This window comes from Leptidea sinapis, chromosome 17 (assembly GCF_905404315.1).
Source record: "Leptidea sinapis chromosome 17, ilLepSina1.1, whole genome shotgun sequence".
NCBI lineage: Eukaryota > Metazoa > Arthropoda > Insecta > Lepidoptera > Pieridae > Leptidea > Leptidea sinapis.
The window spans coordinates 14,071,660-14,093,092 of NC_066281.1; the positions used below are offsets into that span (position 1 = coordinate 14,071,660).

At 40.7% G+C, this 21,433-nt stretch overlaps 1 protein-coding gene across 7 annotated transcripts in view; it reads right to left on the reverse strand.

The window, feature by feature from the left end:
* Positions 1-187: 187 nt before the first annotated feature.
* The window catches only part of LOC126968879 (smoothelin-like protein 1), a 106,432-nt gene continuing 85,186 nt past the window's right edge, over positions 188-21,433 (reverse strand). For 5 of the 7 annotated variants that reach the window (XM_050814005.1, XM_050814003.1, XM_050814000.1 and 2 more), the window contains 8 exons: positions 15,640-15,747; positions 13,403-13,478; positions 11,458-11,559; positions 8,219-8,302; positions 6,346-6,436; positions 5,756-5,894; positions 2,320-2,471; positions 188-672 (listed from right to left, as the gene is read on the reverse strand). In XM_050814005.1, coding sequence (XP_050669962.1) covers positions 549-672; positions 2,320-2,471; positions 5,756-5,894; positions 6,346-6,436; positions 8,219-8,302; positions 11,458-11,559; positions 13,403-13,478; positions 15,640-15,747 — 876 coding nt within the window. In that variant the 3' untranslated portion in view covers positions 188-548. Of the gene's footprint in view, positions 673-2,319; positions 2,472-5,755; positions 5,895-6,345; positions 6,437-8,218; positions 8,303-11,457; positions 11,560-13,402; positions 13,479-15,639; positions 15,748-21,433 lie in introns of those variants that run through there. The other 2 variants (XM_050814004.1, XM_050814006.1) reach the window with 2 other exon arrangements.

The window sequence follows — 21,433 nt, forward strand, 5'->3', positions numbered from 1 at the left end:
GGAATGTAATGTATGAGAAGAAGTAGCAAGAAATATTATTATTAAATATTTATCTGAAATGTTAATAATGTCACTCAAGTTATAATGACACGCTGTTGCTTCCTTAGATTGAAATAAATCGCCAACGTCAAGTCCAGGTAGCCCCGTTCTGCCAGCGCACCAGGGTGAACAAAATAAAACACAGTGCCATTGTTAATTATTTATTTTTAATATAAATTAGATTCCATCAGTAACGATTATTGTCAATTAAATAAGATTACATCAAGACATTATAATGTCAGATAAATAAGATAAGTAAGTTAGTTAGATACAATTATGATAGTGGTTCCGACCACCACCAACCGACCTCGCGGCAGTGGATACTTACAAGCTAAAATAAAATCACATGTCGAGATTACAACAAGTAGGAGGACCTGAGACGCGCGAGCGGGCGGGACGGGCCGGCGCTTTCTTATAAATATCTGGCAAACGTCAACGGACAAACAAACAAACAAACAGACAACAATAACAATCAGTGTTCTGGTACTCGCGGCTATGCGCGGGCGGCGCTAGCGCTCGTCCTTGAAGCGACGATGGAGGGACTGCACGTACGTGAACACACACTTCCAGTCGGGCTTGCGCATCGCGACCATGTCGTCAACGTCGAGCAGTGGGTACACGCCCGCCTTCTCGCTGCAACACAAACAACCGACCCACGTCATGCAACACAATCTGTCTGAACATCTTACCTATTGCCACTGACCTGTATAAATGCCACTAGACAGGCGGCTGTCAAAGTGCTTTTGTACCTGTTTGATATTCGCCATTTTCGCGTTGTTGGCCATATAGCGAGAGTCTGCGGTACTAAAACTAGTGATCAGCAAACATCGATAGATGGTGGGCAACTATTTACAAAATAAATGTGTACTTTATTACGTTAATTCTTGAAGTATAAACAACACGGAAAACGAAAATGTAAAAATACTTCAGAGTATTGTACGTTCCTTGGCAGCCATTTGTATTATATGTCAAAATTAGTTCTCTGGACGCTCGCGAGTAGCGCTTCAAATAGGCACATAAAATCTGCAGTCAAACATATGGTACAGCCTTTCCAGTGGTATTTATACAGGTCAGTGTACATATTTGCATATGGTTCAATTTGACACCTGTCAGTATTATATTTATATTTATTGCATTTTTTAATTATCGCGCCTTGAGCGATAAAGAGAACCAAATTGATGTGATAACATTACACAAAATACTTAGGTATCGTTTATTATGTACTAAAAGAATGATTAAAGCATTGAAGGAAAAAAAATAATTGTCCAAGAGCAAAATATTTTGTCTCGAGAAATGAATAGTGCAGAAGCATGTCACCGATACTTTAACCTGCACATAAAGGGAGGTCGATTACTTTTTTTTATTCCTGGCGACACTTTACCTAACGAGTATTATTTTAACAAACAGAGTGGCTAAGTTTATGTTCAAAGGTCTCTGGAAAATTCTCAATTAGTCGTGAAGTACAACGTGCGGATTATCCGTCTTCAGTGATGGCTCAGACGTTGGTATCTGGTATAAGCTATCAAGGAAAGACTTTGTCATATTTTAGTGATAAACACGTCAAAGCAAAGGTGTTGAAGATACTAATTTTTGACGAGGTTGTTAGGGACTTTTATCAAAAACATGTTCCATAACCAAAAATGCTCCTTTCAGTAAGCTTAATATCCCGGATTTTTTGCTGGTCCACACAAGCTGAAGACTGCCTGACATCTAGCCTTTATGGTGTGTTTTATGGAGTCATGCTCTTAAAGTCAGGAGAATTTGGCCTCCTTCCCTATAAAATCCGTATAAATAAGATAGATGGAAGTAAATTTTCGAAACGTTCATTATCGCGCCTTTTCTTCTCGCGCATAAGCTTCGTGAAGTGATAATTTGGGTTGCACATAAGACATTCGCCTGTGGCTTTTTTTATGCCGATACGGGACGAGACGAGCAGGACGTTCAACTGATGGTAATTGATACACCCTCCCCATTACAATGCAGTGCAGTTCAGGATTCTTGAAAAAGAATAGAAAGAATATAAACATAAGATGTTATGTCTCATTTGCCCAGTAATTTCACTAGCTACGGCGCCCTTCAGACGGAAACACGGTAATGCTTACACATTACTGCTTCACGGCAGAAATAGGCGCCGTTGTGGTATCTATAATCTAGCCATCATCCTGTGCAAAGAACCCTCCTACTGGTTATTAGGTACAGGCTATTAGGTACGTATAGATAATGGACCTCATACTTACGCCTAAAACAAACACAACAAATACAATACAAGAGATGACTCACTCGGCAATTTTGAAGGCGAGCGTGAAGTTGTGGCGACGCTGGTCGGCGCTAAGCTGCGAGTAGTCGAAGGTGTGCGGCAGGAAGTGGTGGATGAGCGCGCAGAACGCCAGCCCGTCCGCCCAGCTCGTCGAGAAGTTCTCCAGTTTCACATTCTGCACAGAAACGGCTCAATGTACTGGAGGCTCTGGTAAGCTGTTCTTACTGCAGAGCTCGCCTACAATAGTCAACTAACTCAAGAGTGAGTTGTGCTAAAATGATATTGGTCGCAGTATCTGTGGCTTTCGGTACTGAATAATTATTTTCAACACACTTGCTCATAAAGTGAGCCTATTGCATCGTTTTTAAGGCCGCCATAAACCGAACTATAATACACACGTGTATAATAATTACACACTAGTAATTAATATAATTATCCCTATTAAGCTAGTACTTAAAATTGCTGAAAATCCATTTATATTTTGAGAATAAATAAAATGTGTCCTTAGTTAAGACGAAAAATTATTCGTTATTATCAAATTATTGTTGTAAGTATTTGGCGCATCATTTGCCTAATTGGTACGGCTATAGACGCGTGCAAAAAAAAACTTGCACGCCATTCCCATAATTTTCATATTATTTTGTTTGCATCGCATTTATTGCTGTCTGGTAAATAACTGTAAAAATGTTGCAAAAATTGTTGTTAAAATTGCTTTTACCCCACCAGAAATACCTGCACAATTTAGAGACAGTAATTAGCTGCTTACGATACATTTTTGTTTTTTCCTCACAAGTGTTTCAACACACAAGTGCGTATGAAACTCGTGAGCACCTTGCTCACTAGACACTCGGCTGACTTTCACTGCAACCCACTGCCTCGTGTATAATGAGCAACTTGCTCACTAGACAATCAGCTGATTTACAATTACTACAACCCACAGCCACGTGTATAATAAGCAACTTAGCTCACTTGTATCATAATATACTATAATGTAATATTGTGGATCATACATGCAACAATATTATAATGAAACACCACAACCACATCCATACACCGACATTTAAGGCGGACCACTCTGTAAGTACTAGACTCACGCACACCAATACATGATACTTTTTAACATTCGCGCATAATAACAACGAGGAATATATTTTTCTTATCTTTACATTCCAAGATACCACTGCTCGATTCTGCAGGTACGTGTTTTTTTGATTAAACTAATTTTAAATCAACCTTTAGGGAGTAAGCAATGTACTAGTCATAAAGTACCTTTAATTCGTTTTAGTATACTTGATAAATTTTCTGATGTAAATTCCAAATGTTGTTTTTATGAATTGTAGGTCATTTTAAAGGAAATTATGGCGGAATGAGAAAGACGAAGAAAAGAATTATGAGGAATGAGAAAATTATTTAAACTTACGGCAAATTGTTACATATACCTATGGCTAATACATTGCTTACTCCCTAAACGTTCATTTAATATTAGTTTCACCAAAAATAACACGTACCTGCAGATTGAGCGGTGGGTTCTTAGTCTATTAAGCAGTTTGTAATCAGTGAACTTACTATACTGGTTAACTATATCAAAGTTTTATCAAATGTTATTTGTTAACAGACTCCAAAAAAGGAGGCTTAATAGATGACTCATCTGGCAGTTCGGTTTGGCAACCTCGCACTCAATAGTGCCGCGAAATGGAAATTTAAAAAAAGCTGTATCTCATACGTAATAACGTAATACAAGCTTTTATGGGAAACTTGCACCACTCCCACCCACCACCTAATAATAAACAGAGGTTAAGGTAAGGCTAGATTCTAAGACTCTTGAATTTGTAGATTCGACTGTTTTTTCTTGGCATTACCTTGTATAGTAAATTACAGTACCCTTATCAGTGACGTAGCAAATAAGATTAAGTCCTGCAGCTTTTGCCGTTAAAAAGATCAGACCGTTGACTGATGGCAATACAGCTCGTTTGGTCGTTGGGATATACTGCGAAAGTTCATAGTGCTCCAAAAGAGAGCTTAGTAAAGCAATTTATAATATGCGACCAAGAGACTCGCTTCGGGAAACATTCAAATTGATAAACATCTTAATTCAAATTCAAATATTTTTATTCAAAATAGGATTTTAAAATCACTTATTGAACGTCAAAATCTACCTACCTACTAATCCTTCTCTCACAATACAATAAATATAATGTATGTTAGAAAAAATATTATTGAATTAAAGAAAAATTATGATTTGAATTCATTCAATTCACGCAGAAAGAATTAACTGTACGCGCCGTGTAATATGTTAGCTAGAGTTAAGGGCTCCTTCATAGGTCTTGGTATTGAATTTTACAATAAAATACCAGATAGTATACTTGGACTCACTGAGCATAAACTCAAGAAATATATTAAAGTTTCTTTGACAAAGAAAGCTTGCGGTAGTATAGCAGATTATAAAGAGGATAATAATGCAGGGCTCTTGTCTGTTACTGCGGAGATCGCCTTAAATTGTGCTGTGTGGCAGGGAGGGGGGGGGGGGGGGGGCTGGGAGTTTTTTTAGTTCTTCTCCCCATGTCAAAGCCTTCTTACGAATGATGTAGCTTCATAGCGTTTACCAAGTGTTATTGATATATGTAATGTTATTTTCACTCCCTACTATGGTAAATAAATATATTTATATCTATCTAACATGCTAATCAAGACTCAGGTTCGACACACAAAGTCTTCGTTCTTTTTTGTAGCCGCATGTGAGGCCCTCAGTCGCCTCTTACGTAAAATTCCTCTAAGATTAGGACCACCCGGGGTTCGTACAGTGAAAGGTGTGCCTAATATCCGGGTAAAGACTTACCGTGACACGCAGCCGGATCTTAGGAGTACTGGAGCTCACACAACACGACATGCTGTGAGTGCAACGCACACACACACAGACTTGTTATACATATTTACATAACGTGCTTCATCCGATGACAGATATCTGTTTTAGTTTTGTTAATTCCAAACAAATATTGAGAGTTCTACGAGGAAGTATTGTCTGTACACAGTGCGACACCGGGTTCTGACCAAAGTTATAAAATTTGGTATTTTGTGAATATTATTTATGAATAGTAGATATAATAATAATTTATTAAATAATTGGTTAGAAGCATATGACAGCGTGAAGAGAATGAACTGTCAAGTGTGTGTCTGTGTCCACGCATGCGGTGTGTGTATATTGTGTGTGTGAAGGGGGAGGAGGGGGGAGGGGTGGTCCCGATCACCCCGCGCCCCGCGCTCCGAGACCGACTGCCTAGCACTCCCCGCTACTATTTTACATCTACCGTCATTAAATACGTCTACCCTTCGTTAAATTATATATAAATGCTTTATGAGATGAAACCCCAACAAATGAAATGAAATGTTTAAAAGCACACAATTAGCTGCACGTTAGTATAGTCAGGGAAGGCAGGCGGCGGCGGGGCGCGGGTAGAGTACCTCGTAGTCCCGGGTCTTGTCGCGACACCACTGCAGCAAGCGCTCTTTAATAGTGACCGCACTGAGGTGCAGCGCGGGGTCCGTGAACTTGAAGTAGGGCTGCGACGGAGAGCCCGGGCTCTGCGGGCTCTGGGGCGAGCTACAACCGGGGCTCAGGTTAGTAGGGCTGGCTCCGAGCGGACGAGGCGCGGATGATGCTCGTGGGAGCCATGTTATTGACAGTATCGTGCGAGCTGGTCACAGCCCTGTGCCGTTACATGTGGAGAGCGGACGCTATCTACGGGTTCGATGGTATGTAGTATATTATGTAAGTAAGGAATGTTTCATATGCAGTGTGACTCCATATTGGTGCACCGGACTCTACCTGTGGCGCTGCACCCGGCATATCGGTTGCCGGCAATTAATACAATGACATATAAGTTTTATATATGTAAAAAATATTTAGCAATGATTGAGATTTTAAACAACGCATATAATTATAAGTTACGTGTAGTTTTGAAAAGAAAATAACGCGTTTATTGAGACCGTATGTGTCTTTTTTGAGGACTGTATATTTAGTAGAGATGGCCGTCAGTGACTAAGCCACTCACCTGGGTTTGCTTGTAGAGTTTTGTTTCTCGAGCTGCCGGAACTTGGTGAACGGCGACACCGGCTTGGGCGCCGCTCGCGTCACCTCGATCACTGCAAACATTATTACACTGAAAACAACTTGCTTGTTCCTCTTTATATATATTTTAATAATGTCATTTTAAAGCCGGTGACAGACAGGAAGTAATAATAAAGGAACAGGAGGACGTAATGACGCAAAGGTTTGGAAAGAGTGTGGAAGCCCGATTTATCTAAGGACCAAGACAGTCAATAAGACCTTTGCATTTTGCGAAGGAACATTGCGTTATCAATATATAGTTTAATAATTATAAGCCAAATATTCGTCTTAGCATTGACTTACAAAAATTCTTTTAAATGGTCAAAACTCGAATAGGCGTACGATCCCGTTGCCTAGCTTAGTTTAAAAAAAAGTCCGGTTGCGAAAACGCGCCACTTTCCGAAAGTATTGTCGCGTAGCAACGCTTCGACGTACATGACGAGAGTTGTCATAATTAATTTCGCACAACATCGTACATGACAGTTGTCAAACTTCAACACATTGATAATATCAACATCATCATTAAGAATCATTTTGAAAATAGAACAGATCGGGGGGTATATAAGCCGTACTAAGCGTGGCCTACGGCAGTTCTAATTCAGACTCAAAAGTGAAAAGGGAAAAGAAGGAAGAAAGTGGAAAATAGAGAAGGAATAAAGAGGACTAGTTTTCGGTGCGGTGTGATCTACTGAAGGAAGCACAGCGCCACAGACAGGAAGAACAGCGGCAGACCGGTGAAGTGCAAGTTCAGAAAAAGTGAATGCAAATATAGACTCGTTCCTATAAGCGGAGTATTATTTCCAATCCCTGACCCATTCTCGTGTCAGTATGTTGGAATAAACATAATATTTAATTCTTTACTTTGAGTTTTACTATTTCCCACAACTGTATTAAAAAGGTCGTGTGATACACGGGTGTGTAAGTTATTGCAAAGGAGCTGACATTAATAAGTGTCTCCTTCGGCTCGGGCTAGTTAATAACAGCTCGTTTGCGTACTACTACTTCCAAGGGGTGTAATTATTATTTTAATTGTAATCTTATATTCTATATATATATCTTCTAAATATATAATCTGAATCTCAGAAACAGCTCCAACGATTTTGATAAAAAATCGTATACAGGGGATTTCGGGGGCGATAAATCGATCTAACTAGGTTTTTTAATTTAAAAAAATGTTGTTTATCCGTGTTTTAATGAGAAACAGCTACAATAATAGAATACAAAGGTAATTTTTGCCACAATATACAAGACTATAATAGCTCAGATCCCATCTGAGGTTGATTGATTGGCCATTAGGTGATTCGGAAAGCAGAAGACCCCGGTTGCAATCTTGATGTCCTATTAGTTATCTTTTTTCCTAACAATCCTAGCAAGGCTCAGCCGTCCAGATATTAATATGTAATAGAGTAATAAAATACTTTTTAACGTGATCTCTAGACACTTTATGTGTGGGCTGTATAGGATCAATTATTAGCGGATAACTGCCGTTGCCAATATACTATCTACAGAAAGAGATAAATTACTACCTGCTCCTGTCAGTAATTAGCTGTCAATAATCTGAAGATGTGCCAATATTCTTATCGCTTTATATTGGGACGCGTGAATTGCAATTTCCATACAAACATCTGTCCCTGGTAAGCTACACGTCTTCCCATTGACAGACAGCGTGTACGGATAAGGTGAGTTACCGTCGATAAGTTTATTGGGGCAGAAAAGTCAACGATAGTTACGATTTTTATCTCAAGCACCCCACAACCGGAGATAGACTGAATATTGGGAACGGCCGTGAAAGAGTTAGAGCGCGAGATCGTTGATACCTTTAGTGTTAGTGGTGCTGCTCAATGTTTGTTCTGTCGAACTCCTCCTTACACTTGGTGTCACAGTGGTTACCTCTTCTTCATCTGTAATCAGTAAAATGATAATATATCTATTTCCTGTGTTATAACATCATCACACATAACTTCAAATGTTATTAATTAACATAAAACAACAGGCAGAAACGAAAGCTTAAAACGAATCTTATAAAGTATTAGTTCAACGAACACAGTTATATGCGGGACGGTCACAAGTGATTATTATTATTGTATGTACTGTATATTGAGGAGCTCTAGTTCGGTAGGTGCACGGGGCGGTAGGTACAGCAGGCCGGTCGGGGGTCGGGCATGCGGGAAGCGATGCGCAGCACTCGGCAGTCGGCACACACTTGACGACACACACACACGACTCACGCGCGTCTCCTCCCGCCCGCTCGCCAGTGGAATGTGGGTCCGCTACAGCCCCGACACCAGATGTTCGAACGCGTCGTCCGCGTTGCTCTCGTCGAGGAACTGCAGCTCGCTGACGGCGGGCACGGTGCGGCTCCGGCCCAGCAGGAACCCGCGCGGCGAGTGAGGCGGGGCGCGGGGCGCGACAGGCGACTTGTCTCCGGAGAAATAGGCTTCCACGGTACGTTTCTTATCTAGAACTTCCTCCTGGGCGATTCCCCCCTCAAACAGTTTCGGCACGGCCAGTAGATGCATGGACTTTGTCCGGGCGACCACTCGCTTAGGCGACGGTGCCTTCGCTCCGTATTCGGAGAGTCGGTGCCAGGAGCCGGAACGGCTGAGCGCGGCGGGACCGGGGTCACTGCCGGCCGAGGAACCGGAAGGGCTTCGCGGGGAACGGGGGGTGCAGGGGGCCATCGGCCGCGTCTGGGGGCCAGAGCGTTCGCTCGTCTTACGTTCTATCTGCGGGAGCACCTCGTGCCGAGGCGAGGACAGTCGGTCGAGCACCTCTCGCAGGCTGTCAGCGGCGCCGCGCGTGCGCACGCCCGTTGTGATGGTGGCGGCGCCGCGCACCGGGCCGCGCATCACACGCGTCTCCACACTGTCGTGCTCGGTGGCCGGCCCGTCGTCGGCGCGGGGAGGCGGAGCCAGGGCGGCACCCACCGGGGTGTCCCGCACCGACCCGCTAGGGGACGTCGAATATTTAAGACTACTCTCGTTGATTACGACGTCCGGCAAGTAGTCGACTTTGTGAGCTTTTGCTTTTTCTATATCGGGGGTTTGCTGCAAAGGCATAAACGTTGATGTTATATTCGGTGGGGTGTAGTCGAGCACGGTGAAGGGCAGCGGGGCTGGCGGAGGGGGTGGCTTGTGCACTGGATGCTCGCGGCGATTTTTCTCTCGGATTTGTTTCTCATAAAACTCTATTTGCAACTGCTGAGCGTTAATAGACTGAGGAAAGTGGTCTGAGTTGTGAGTGAAGTTCGAATTGTCGACTTTTTTCACCAATTCTGGAGCAGATAAGTTATTTTGGCTCGGAATGACGCTGATTGGGTAGTTTGGTGTGCGATGCGCGTGAGTCGGTGGTGTGCAAGGATTGCATTCATTATAACTTGTCGGTGCTGACGGAGTACTGTCATACATGTGATTATCCAACGTGTCTGTCGTTATATGTTTGAGCTCTTGGTCCACTTGGGATTTTGTTAGAGAAGCTTCAGGATTATTTCCCATATTTAGCGTTGAAGGGTACAACATAGGATTTTCTTTAGATGGTGATAACGGTAGACTGGACGAAGGAGGACTCCAAATATATTGAGCGGCATTCGTGGGTGACTGAAGCTTTCGAGGAGGTTTAAAAGCTGACATAGGTGCATGAGAAAACTGATTTACTGGAATAGGTCTCGCGATGAACGGTTTGTGTGCAGTTTGTGTCGGAGACAGCAGAACTGGCGGTTGGTGCGTGTGCCGAGGTGACTGTTTCACCGTCACCAAAGGTTCTCTGCGCTGCGCAACCCACGGTGGTTTCACTATTTCAGATGTTGTGTCGTTAGAAAACTTTCTCAGGCGGAGTATTGATCCCTGCGAGCTAACGTCCGCAGTTTTCCAAAATTGTTTAGCGGAGGATGCGCTCGACGACCTACTGTGTTCCTCTTTGTCTTTATTTTCGAAAGCATTTTTAATGTTACCAAATCGACTATTCCAATTAGCTTGACCAACAGTAGGGCTCCGGTGGTTTTCGTCGTTTTTCTTCATGAACGCTAAAAATTTCTTGTCATTTTCTGTTTGTGGTTTAAGTTCGGGCACAAGAGGAGCACGTGATTTGTTGGATTCTTCATCCGTATCGCTATCGAATCGGTAACCGTTAGTTGATTTCCCAATGTCTATTGTATTAGCGCGCTTCATGCGGAGACGCTTATTATAAACGGTAGATCGATTCAACGCTTTGGTACTGTCGTCCGTCACAGGAGCTGCGAAATTATAAGTTGGAGGGAGCGGGCGATAGAAGGTTGAACCACGCTTGGGCTCTTCCGGTGGTTTGTGTTGCGTGGTGGGTGTCCGGGTCGGTCTATCTGCTGCCGCGCGTGGCACAGGTGGGACAGGGGTTTTCTCTATTGTATTAAATTTATATGCGATCGCAGCGATGCCACCTCTGTTCTCTCGTCGCCAACGTTCGGACGGACTGGGTGGTGAATCGTGCGTTGCCGTATCTGCTATCGAATGTCTGAAGAAGTTCGGCCTTCGCGGCGGCGGCGCTCTTCTCTCTACGACTTGAACATCTCTGTTAACTTTAGGCGGGGAGTCTACGGTCACGGTATGTGCGACCGGTGTGGCTTTCTGGCGAGTTTCGACAGCGTCGTGGTAGCTAGCTTTCTCGGACACGCTTTGGTATATTTCCGGGGTGGATGATTCATCAGCGCCGGCTTCACTCGAGATGGAGGAGTGAGCGGGGTCAGGTAGCAAGGAGCTACCGTCGACCATCCTCCTAGCCTCATCAAGCTCCTCGCGAGTGACGCCGACCGTGTGTCGCGCCGTACGCGGCCGGCGACGCGGTCTTCGCTTGCAGCCGTCGAGCTTGTCAGCCATATCGAGCGCGTCCTCGAGGCGGTCGGCGAGTGCCAGAAGCGCGCGTGCCTGCGGGTGGCGGGCTGGCGGCGCGAGTGCTTCCCGCAGTCGTTGCAGCGAGCGCCGCACGTCTGCCGCCACGTCATGCGGAGCAGCACCCAACCCCGCCAGAAGCCGCTCGCCGCCGCCTCGCAGCAGACCCTGCAGCAGCGGCAGGAGGAGAGACTCACCGCGCTCGGCCCCTTCGGTCCCACTCGCTGCCTGCGACGCGTCCGCCGCCTCCACAGCCTCGCCGGCCGCCGCCAACGCCTCTGTCACTGCGCTCGCGCATGCTGCAATATATACGAGGTAAGAACTTTAAGAGAGAAATAAAACGAATATAGTCTTATCTTGCCTAACAACCTAAACTCATTGTGCTGACACCATAGATAATAAAGAGAGATAGATGTACAAAAAAATACAAAATCATTTATTTCGCACTTTTCATGTACAAATTAACATTTTATACTGACCCCCACACTAGGCGTTGCCTGTCTCGTGGGGGAAATAGTAGAATTAACAGAAAATGACGAAACTGATGCTTTTATTATGTAAAATCAGTGTACCCAGGCTAAGAGATGGCGCTGCGTTATTTTAGTAAAAATAATCTACGCTCGTAGCGTACCGGCTACCGTCGCTAGATGGCGCTCATTATGCATTATTATTGAATGCATATTGCGATATTGATTAATATTGTAGTTTGTTCTTTATTTGTGGATGGAAATTCTTAATGGTGTTTCTATTACTTTGACTACCACACGATAGTAAAGTCTTGTTTTAATAAGTAACTTAAGTGAGTTTTTTGCTTCTAGTGATAGCATGTTAGCCAATGTGGGGAAGTTGCACCCCCCTGGCTGACTCTGAAGTGCAAGGATGGCTTTTCTATGGCGCAACTTGAGGGTAACTGAGATATTATTTCTGAATCGAGGTCCCTCACTTGTAGGCATGATTGTAGTGTTCTCAAGTTTCGCTGGAATTCACATACTTAGATACCACCGCATTGACCCAAGCCTAATAGCACTCCTGCTTTCGGCGAGAAGCCATTTTGCAGGAGTGGTCAAAACAAGTTTGTAACCTGCACTGATGAAGAACCTCTGATCGATCCCAAACTAGTCGGTACCTACACCAGCTGTTTGCAGTTCTGTAAATAACTGTGTACATTTAACTGTATATTAAATACAATTTATATTATTACAGCTTCGAAAAATTATTTTGAAAAGTAACTTTAACAGATGGTGTATTAAGCCTGGATTCCAAAGTGGTATAATACTAGTTACTATAGCATCTCTTAATTCAGGAAAAAATATAAGGGTCTTTTGAAATGTAAATGAATAAGAATAAAGAAAAAAAAAGTAATCTAAACTAAAGCAGTTTAACATTCCAATTGCGAAATTGTGTCTATGGATAGTGTTAGCATTTTTAAATTCCTGCGCCAACTGAATATTTACGGGTGAAGATGTAAATTTTTGAAATTCGATGAATATTCTCGGATTACCATTACCGGATTAAAATTATTTAATACATCGAAATAATTACGAGTAAATAATAAAATTACTCAGTAGGATGTGAACGATCTGACTGTAACTAGGTCGATGTTTTGTTCCGTCCATGACGTTCTTGGTCGACCTGACCGCTGTTTATCCAACGTGGAATAAATCTATTCGAACTGAACACAGTTTTTAATCGTTTGAACACATGGAGCGTCGTTAAAGTTTCGTAAAATGTGATGGTATCTAAATTCGTGTCACGCAATGGTACCCGAATCGTTGTTTCAATCTGCCCCGTTAAAAAGCTCCATCGCAATTGAATTCCAAGTAACCGTCTGTCCCTAGGCCAAGCTACCTCGCGCCCTTTGCATTTACTTCGAAATTTTCATTTCAAAGGCCACCTTTTTCTTTAATTCGTTGAAATGTATTAGTAATAATGCTCTAACATTGACTAGTACCACATATACCTACTTAGTCGGTATTTTTTGAGTGACTAACATTTGGGGTATTTGACGATTATATTTTTTATAGATGTCACTGCATCTGCCTCAAGCTAGAAGTATCTTGACGTTGTTTTCTGGGACATCATGTATCATGTTTTGTTGGTAAATTAAAAAAATAACTACATAACTACATAAACTACAGTCACCTTCTTGTTCGGCCATGAGACACTTGATACGCCCGCGCAGCCGTCGCCGAGTCTCGTAGTCGGTGGACTCGTCCAGCTGAGGACATGGGGGAGGTGGGGACATGCCCCGCCGGTATGTTAGCCACATTATTCTAGGTACACATTTAAGTAAATATTTGCCATTTAATAATAAATAAAATACATAGATGTATCGGGTTTAGGTAGTAACTTGTAGTTGTCATTCGATTTATATGGAAATAAAACAAAAATAAATAATTATTCTAATTTTTGTTCTACTCTATTCCGGATAGGTATTATAAAGCTATGGTTGTCATCTATTAAAATAGCTATTTCAAGAAAAAATGTCCAACAATAACAATGCCAACAAAAACTTTAAAAAGTCATATATTTTGAAAATATTCGAGTGTATTTGTTTATTTATTAATGAATCTATATATATATATATAAATGAATTGCTGTTCGTTAGTCTGGCTAAAACTCGAGAACGCCTGGACCGATTTGGCTAATTTTGGTCTTGAATTATTTGTGGAAGTCCAGGGAAGGTTTAAAAGGAGTAAATATGAAAATTCTCGGATAAAATAAACATAAACAAAAATTTTGTTCTTCTTTTGATATGTCCCCTGTCGTTCAGAAATCAAACTGAAAAAATAGTTTAAAATAAATAACTAATTAGAATCTATATATCATTATATCTCTCAGGAGATAAAAAATAAACATAATTTTCGCTAATAGTTGGTAGATTAATCGCTACGTGCGAGAACTTTGTTTACTTCGGTTATCCATTGTGATAGTGACGTTTCAATTCTTAAAAAACACTATTTTATTTATTATATTCAGAACAACTTCTGTCGGATCAGCTAGTAATTAATAAAAGTTGTCAGAAATGTTCTGACGTTTGCGAAATTCTTTATTTTTTTTTTGGTTTCTTAGTCCATTAAAAAGACAGGCAAAGGTATCAAGCCCATACAGCCATATTCGTTAATATTCAATATTTCATTGTCAAAGCCATCTTTGCAAGATTTTTAGATGACATACAATGTAAAAATTTCGATTATTATTTTAGCTACCGTCAATTGCTACATTCATGAATCAAATATATTTTTAATCCATAAAAGATTTTATTTATAAATAACCTTTCCTTACATTATCATATTAATATACATAAAAGTTAACTAAAAACTACAGAGCGATCGCAAGTTTAGCGATTTATTAATAAAATTTTGAATTTAACCAACGCACACAATCACAGCAATTGAATATTGTCAATGATTTGAAGAAAAATTGTGCAGATAAATTAAAATAAAAGTAAATGCCGTGTAGGTTTGCTAGTGTTAAGGGCTCCTTTTCAGATCTTGGTATTCAATTTTACAAAATATAGTATCAGACTATTATATATATCCTACAAGGACTCAATGAGCTCAAATTTAAGCAATTATGACAAAGAAGGATTACCATGGGAGGGTCCTTTGCACAGGATGCCGTCTAGAATATGGGTACCACAACGGCGCCTATTTCTGCCGTGAAACAGTAATGTGTACACATTACTGTGTTTCAGTCTGAAGGGCGCCGTAGCCAGAGAAATTACTGGGCAAATGAGACTTAACATCTTATGTCTCAAGGTGATGAGCGCAATTGTAGTGCCGCTTAGAATTTTTGGGATTTTCAAGAATCCTGAGCAGCACTGCATTGTAATGGGCAGGGTATCAATTACCGTCAGCTGAAGGTACTGCTCGTCTCGTCCCTTGTTATCATAAAAAAAACCATAGGAAAGCAGATTATATAGAAGATAATAAGGCATAGTTCATTGTCCGGATCTGTGCCGGGCCCCTAAAACTGTATAGTATTTTATTAAGAAGGCAATTAGTTTTTATATTTTCTTGTCAGCTGATTTACGCTGCACTAGTGACCACAGTGCCGCCAACAGTCGGAACTAGTGAGCTGAGTGCTGTTGCTGCCTGCTCTCCTTAAAGACATTACATTTATCAACTCGGATACGCGGCAGTCGGGTCAACAACAAGTACACTTGCTATTAATATCTTTAACGTATCATTTACGGTATATACTACCTAGAACGCACTACCTACCTACAATCTTAGATAGCACAACTGTTCGAATGTAATCAAATACAATACACTAACACGAACATCGACACTGATAAAGATCTAATCTGATCGGATGAAATATAACAGTAGCGCGTCAAACTGTTAAGGGTAAACATAGACCCGTGGACAACTCACAAGTTTCCTGAGCACTCTCTCGTCCCAGCACTGCTCGATATCGATCGACTGCTGCTGCCGACCCGAGCTTGTCTCCTTTCCTCCACCGTCTTCCCTTAGAACACTCTCCTGCAACATTGATTTATGATTTACAATAGTACATGAAAAATAACCAGATTTTTTCTTAATACTTTCGAGAAATTGAACAAGTTGGTCGAAGTCAGAAGTTAGGGCGTTTAAGTCACATATTGCACTATCGGTGTGATAACTGGAAATCATAGCGCGGCTAATCACTGTTTAATGTAAAGGGTTGTCTACAACGAACAACCGAATAGAAAAACAAACGACCTTCGTCCTTGTTAGAGTTCTACATATACATAAATACAGTTAATCAAATTAAGCAAGGGCATCACGTCTGAGGGGTACCAGAAGAAGCACAAAAAAATCCGTCCTTAGGGCATCACATCTCACTCTCACGTAACGAAAAAAACCACACCAAAAATAGTTTGGGAACAATAATATATTAATAAACGTACTACTACTAGATATATTTTGATCTAGTATATCTATGACACCGTGTGGCAGAACTTGTGCACTATCTCATGGAATTAAAAGATGAGCGGCGGGAATGACCCCCCCCCCCCCCTGCGCTAACATGTCGACAGATTCCACACATGTAAGCTAATGCTGTCCACCACTAACTTGATGCGCGCTTTCATGCCTTATTTGAAAGACTTTCGATTCGTTTCCGGTTCTACGAATGTATTTTCGAAAAATAATAAGTGATTCATTATATGTGTGGCGAGTTCTGGACCTAGCTGGCCATCATCGGATGTGTGTAGCTCAGCAGCGGCGGGTTCAACATTGATACAGTGAGTGATGTGAAGTGTGATGTGAAGTGCTGGTGCGTCACCTTCGTGCACAAGGAAGGCACAGTCGCGCACCACCGCACATTCACGTTCTGATGAAACACACGCTCCATATGTATCTCCGCTCTCATTTCAACCTCACACGCAAGTTTACAGTAATTTATATACAATGGATAACTACCACCGATGCTTCGACGAAAGAGATGAGAATGAGAGACATCATGGCCGGATCACTACTTATGTAAGTCCCAAAAATGGTTCTTTTCGGGATATCAATTGAAGCAGTAATGTGTAAACATTACTGGGTTACGGTCTGAAGGGCGCCGTAGCTAGTGAAATTACTGGGCAAATGAGACTTAACATCCTATGTGTCAAGGTGACGAGCGCAATTGTAGTGCCGTTCGGTGTTATTGGGTGTTTTAAGAATAATGAGTTGGGGGTATCAATTACCATCAGCTGAACGTCCTGCTCATCTCGTCCTTTAACATCTTAAAAAAAATATTAACCCGGAAAAATAAAAGAATTTCTGGTGGTAGTCGGATTTGCAAACTAACAAAAACGTTTCTTACGAAGGCTGCCTTACCGATGAGAGATATATGATCGTGTTGTATGCACGCATGTTACACTAACTTATTGATCAGGAGCCCTATTACCAAAATAAATACGAAGTTTCGATTTGCGGATCGTACATTTTCCTATTACGAAAGTGTTTCGGATCCGAAGATCGATACGAAGTTTGCGATAACACATTTTGTCTTTCGTTTACCTTATTCCCAAATTCAATTACTTTTACTTTTAACCAAATTTACTTTTTAGTTGTTTAACATTATTACGAGTATGATCGTAACTACAACTTCACTATTAATGTTATGTAACCATAGTTTCGAAACGAAATCCATCCGCACTATCGGATCCGAAGTACTTTGGTAATAGGATTTAATTCGAAGTGCGTCGTTCTTTCGTTTCGGACCGAAACTTCGGCTTTCGATTTGGTAATAGACCTCCTGTTGCGTATTATGATCTTTATCAATTATATGTTATGTAACGGTCGCTGAGCATCCATTATGGGTTGACTGATCAAGCGGCGATCGACCCACTGCCACGCGCCTGTTTTGAACTAATAATTGGAGCAACAGCACGCCGATCCATCGATCTATATATAGTGGCGTGTGAACGTCCGCTAAACACGCGCGTCCCCCCCCTCTGCTCTCCTCCCACCAGCGTAATTCAACTACTAAATTTGGCACTGGCGCCACCTGTCATCGATCACATTATAATTCAAGTTGATATTGATTAAGATTTGAAGGTAATGAAATTAGCACAATTTAAAAATATAACAAACTAGTCGTTCCCGCCCGAATTTGAAAAGGAAATAAATTATACAATAAAAAAATAAGTAGCCATAAACCATCTTGGATAAATTTCGCATCGAATGGTGGTAGTTTCATGTCCATACGATTAGTGGTTTAGGCTTGAAAGAGCCTCAAACAAAGTACATTATCTACAATGAAGCTTATATATTCTGTAAAATAAGTTGATTTTAATAACTTAATATCTTTTCCAGTAATCGTTGGTTAATTAAACTGTTCTTGTCGCAATAAATATTATAAATCTTAGTGAGAAATTTCTAAGGAACAATAATTGGTTTAGCATAAAATATTTTATGCCACTTATATTATGTATCTAGTTATGTTAGATAATTGTTGTTTTTTCTCCAAATAAATAAAAAAAAGTAAGTTAAGAAACTGGAACCAAAAGTTCATATTGCATTGGCACCGGTGCGGAGCCACTCTATAATCTATGACAATTACAAAAAGCACACTTATGAGTTAATGATTTGTTATGTTTTTAAAGTGGTAACGCTCACTTCTTAATTATTAATACACATATAATTTAAAAAACAAAATTTTACACGTCCTCCGGCGTTAATGATCACGGATCAACTACAAAGTAATTTATTTATATTTTGATTTACTTAATTGTCAAAATAACAAGGCTGTGACTTCCCACCACTTCTTCTCTTGTGGCGGTAGGTGAATCATAAAGGTTTAATGAATAGTTAGTTACTTGTCAGAACTGGATATAGACCACAGACCGCGAGTGCGTTCACTCCCACACAAGTTTTCTTGTGACTCCTTTATTAAGGCTTGACTATACTCGTAATTCTGACAGTCAATGGTCACTTTAGCCCAAAACAAAAAAGAAATGAGATTTAACTTTGACTACGAAATTATTTAGAATACAAGGCGGACAAAGTTGCGTCATCATTTCCATAATATTTATTCCTTTTTTTTAGTAAGAAACTAAAAATAAATATTTTAATAAATTCTTTTAAAAAAATAGGGCAACGGTTACCGGAAACCGGCCATCCCTGTAATTTCGCGCTAATTCCATACCTAACTACTACACTTCAAATTGTAGGTACTTCCGACGATTTTGAGTTCAAATATAATTTGTGTTATTTTCAGCTCTTCTACCTCAAAAGTCTGGTAAAAGTTAAATAAAACCCTATTTTATAAAATAATTTAGAAGGGGTTTACGTAAATCCATACACACACACACTCATACTCATACATATATTGAGACGTTCGGATACCATCGCGGGAATAGTCAGGGAAGCTGAAAAACTTTAATAAAATGACGTAGGTCTGAGGTGGACGGGCTCTTGCTCTATTTTAATTTATTTTTTTCTGGGACCAGATACAAATGTATCGTGATATAAATTAAAAATAAGGAAATGTACGTGTGTTTATTACGTACAGTATTAAAAGTGAGAATTTTTTAAAGTTCTATTGTATTGGTTTTTTTAAATAATAACAAGGAATTATAAATGTATTCTCAATCAGTCTAGAACTTTTCAAATTATTAACTTTATATTGACATTATAGCCTATGTAACAGTAGTTAACTAGTATTTTTAAATTCATTCAACATATTATAGAGCTATTAATAGTATGAAGGTAGACTTAAGGTAAGCCGGTGACTACAGTAAGAAAAGGCGGCGTTTTTTTTTTTAATTTATATGTAAGTCGGTAGTTTTATGGTGTTGGACGTTACTTAGAAAAACCACTGAAGCATAGCACAGCGGTGCACTTTCATTTTGTTTTTACCGTACCGGTAGTCACGGACGAGTAAAAAAGAAGGACTCCGCGCCGTGAAATTAGCAAGTAAAGCAACGTTATGCTAGTGTGTGTTCGGTTACGGGGGACTAGTTACACAATTTTTTCTCCCTTAAATAATCATATATGGCCACAAATACTTATAAAGTATCGTTTTTACACTTTTTCACAACGCACGACGGCATAATTAAAATATTTTATTGAGACGCAAACTGATCTGTCACAGACGATGACAATTCTCATACTGGCCGCCTATCGGCCTGTACTAGTGTAAGTGTGTGCGTGGGGCTATGTATTTACACGTCAATCGGCTTGTTTTGGTGCTACACTGTTATGTAAGGGGATAAGGAGTCCTTATTTTTTTACTAGTCCGTGACCGGTACTATTTATTATAGTAGTTTTCAATGAACGCGAGAAGTCGCAGGTTCGAGTCCCGCATCGTTCATAAATTTCGTTTTTAGACTTCTTTATCGACAAGAGAAAGATAACTATGACGGGAAATTATTCGTTTTTGAAAGTAATAAATTATGATGGTGACACAATAGTCACCGACAAGTCTGTTCCTGGCCTTTAGTTGTTCACCACAACCACGAGGGATGACGGAATCCATGTTAAATATGGCATGTCATGTCTCGTCTCAAATTAAATCATATCAAAATCACTTTATTCGTGTAGGTCACGGAAATGACACTTATGAATGTCAAAAAAAATTTGAATCTACTGCTACTTCGTAAAGAGTTGAGCTAATGAGAAGAAGTAGCAAGAAACTCACTACCATTCTCTTAAATCAAGATGTACATTTATATCGTTTTACAAATCATTTCAATTACAATATAATATGTTAAGTGATGCAACACACATACTCAAATGTCAAATAGTCAATGCCTTACACGAGTAAGTCAAAAAAGTAAATGTAAATTAATACAAAAGTTATTGAGTACAGTAGCTGCATCATCCACGCACACCGTAAATAAATAAAGGTATTCTGTGAGCTGTATAATAGCTTATAAAATATAAGCGATTATGAAAACTCAACAGCAATATGTGCGCGTTCGCATGAGTGACCACCTGAGTGAACCACATGCAGTGTATGTGAGACACCAGTAGAGCGCGGCACATGCACACAACACACTTTATGCATAATGACACAGATATGCTTCATATCGGTGTCGTGGCTACTGTATCATCCGTTTCCACCATTTTTCACAATTTATTCGTATCTATGTGCTGTGAAATGTGAATTTTTATGACAATTAGAGGCGAGACGAGTAGGACGTTCAGCTGATGGTAATTGATACGCCCTGCCCATTAAAATGCAGTGCCGCTCAAGATTCTTTAAAAACCCAATAACTGAGCAGCAATACAATTGGGCTCGTCACCTTGAGACATAATGTTAAGTCTCATTTGCCCAGAAATATCACAAGCTACGGCGCCCTTCTGAACGAAAAACAATAATGTTTACACATTACTGCTTCACGGCAGACAGCCGGCATACTGAGAAAAGGAGCCTCCCACTGGACATGACAGTTGGAATTTGATGCAGTGTTGATGTGGTCACCTGATGTTAAGTGATCACCGCCGCTCACATTTTCTTGCCATACCAGATAACTCACAGAAGCGTTACCGGCCTTTTAAAACGGTGTACTCGCTTTTTTGAAGGTCCATGTCATCAATTCTAGTTTGTGGCGTGTCGTGCGAAGGTGGACTTTGGCGGCAGGAATCAGGATGAATGCGGTAGAAGACACACAATGAGGCGACATCTCCGAGTGATATAGCCGTTCATAGAGCATTGGATCCTAGACAATTCGAGCAGCTCGGGTTGCCAGAC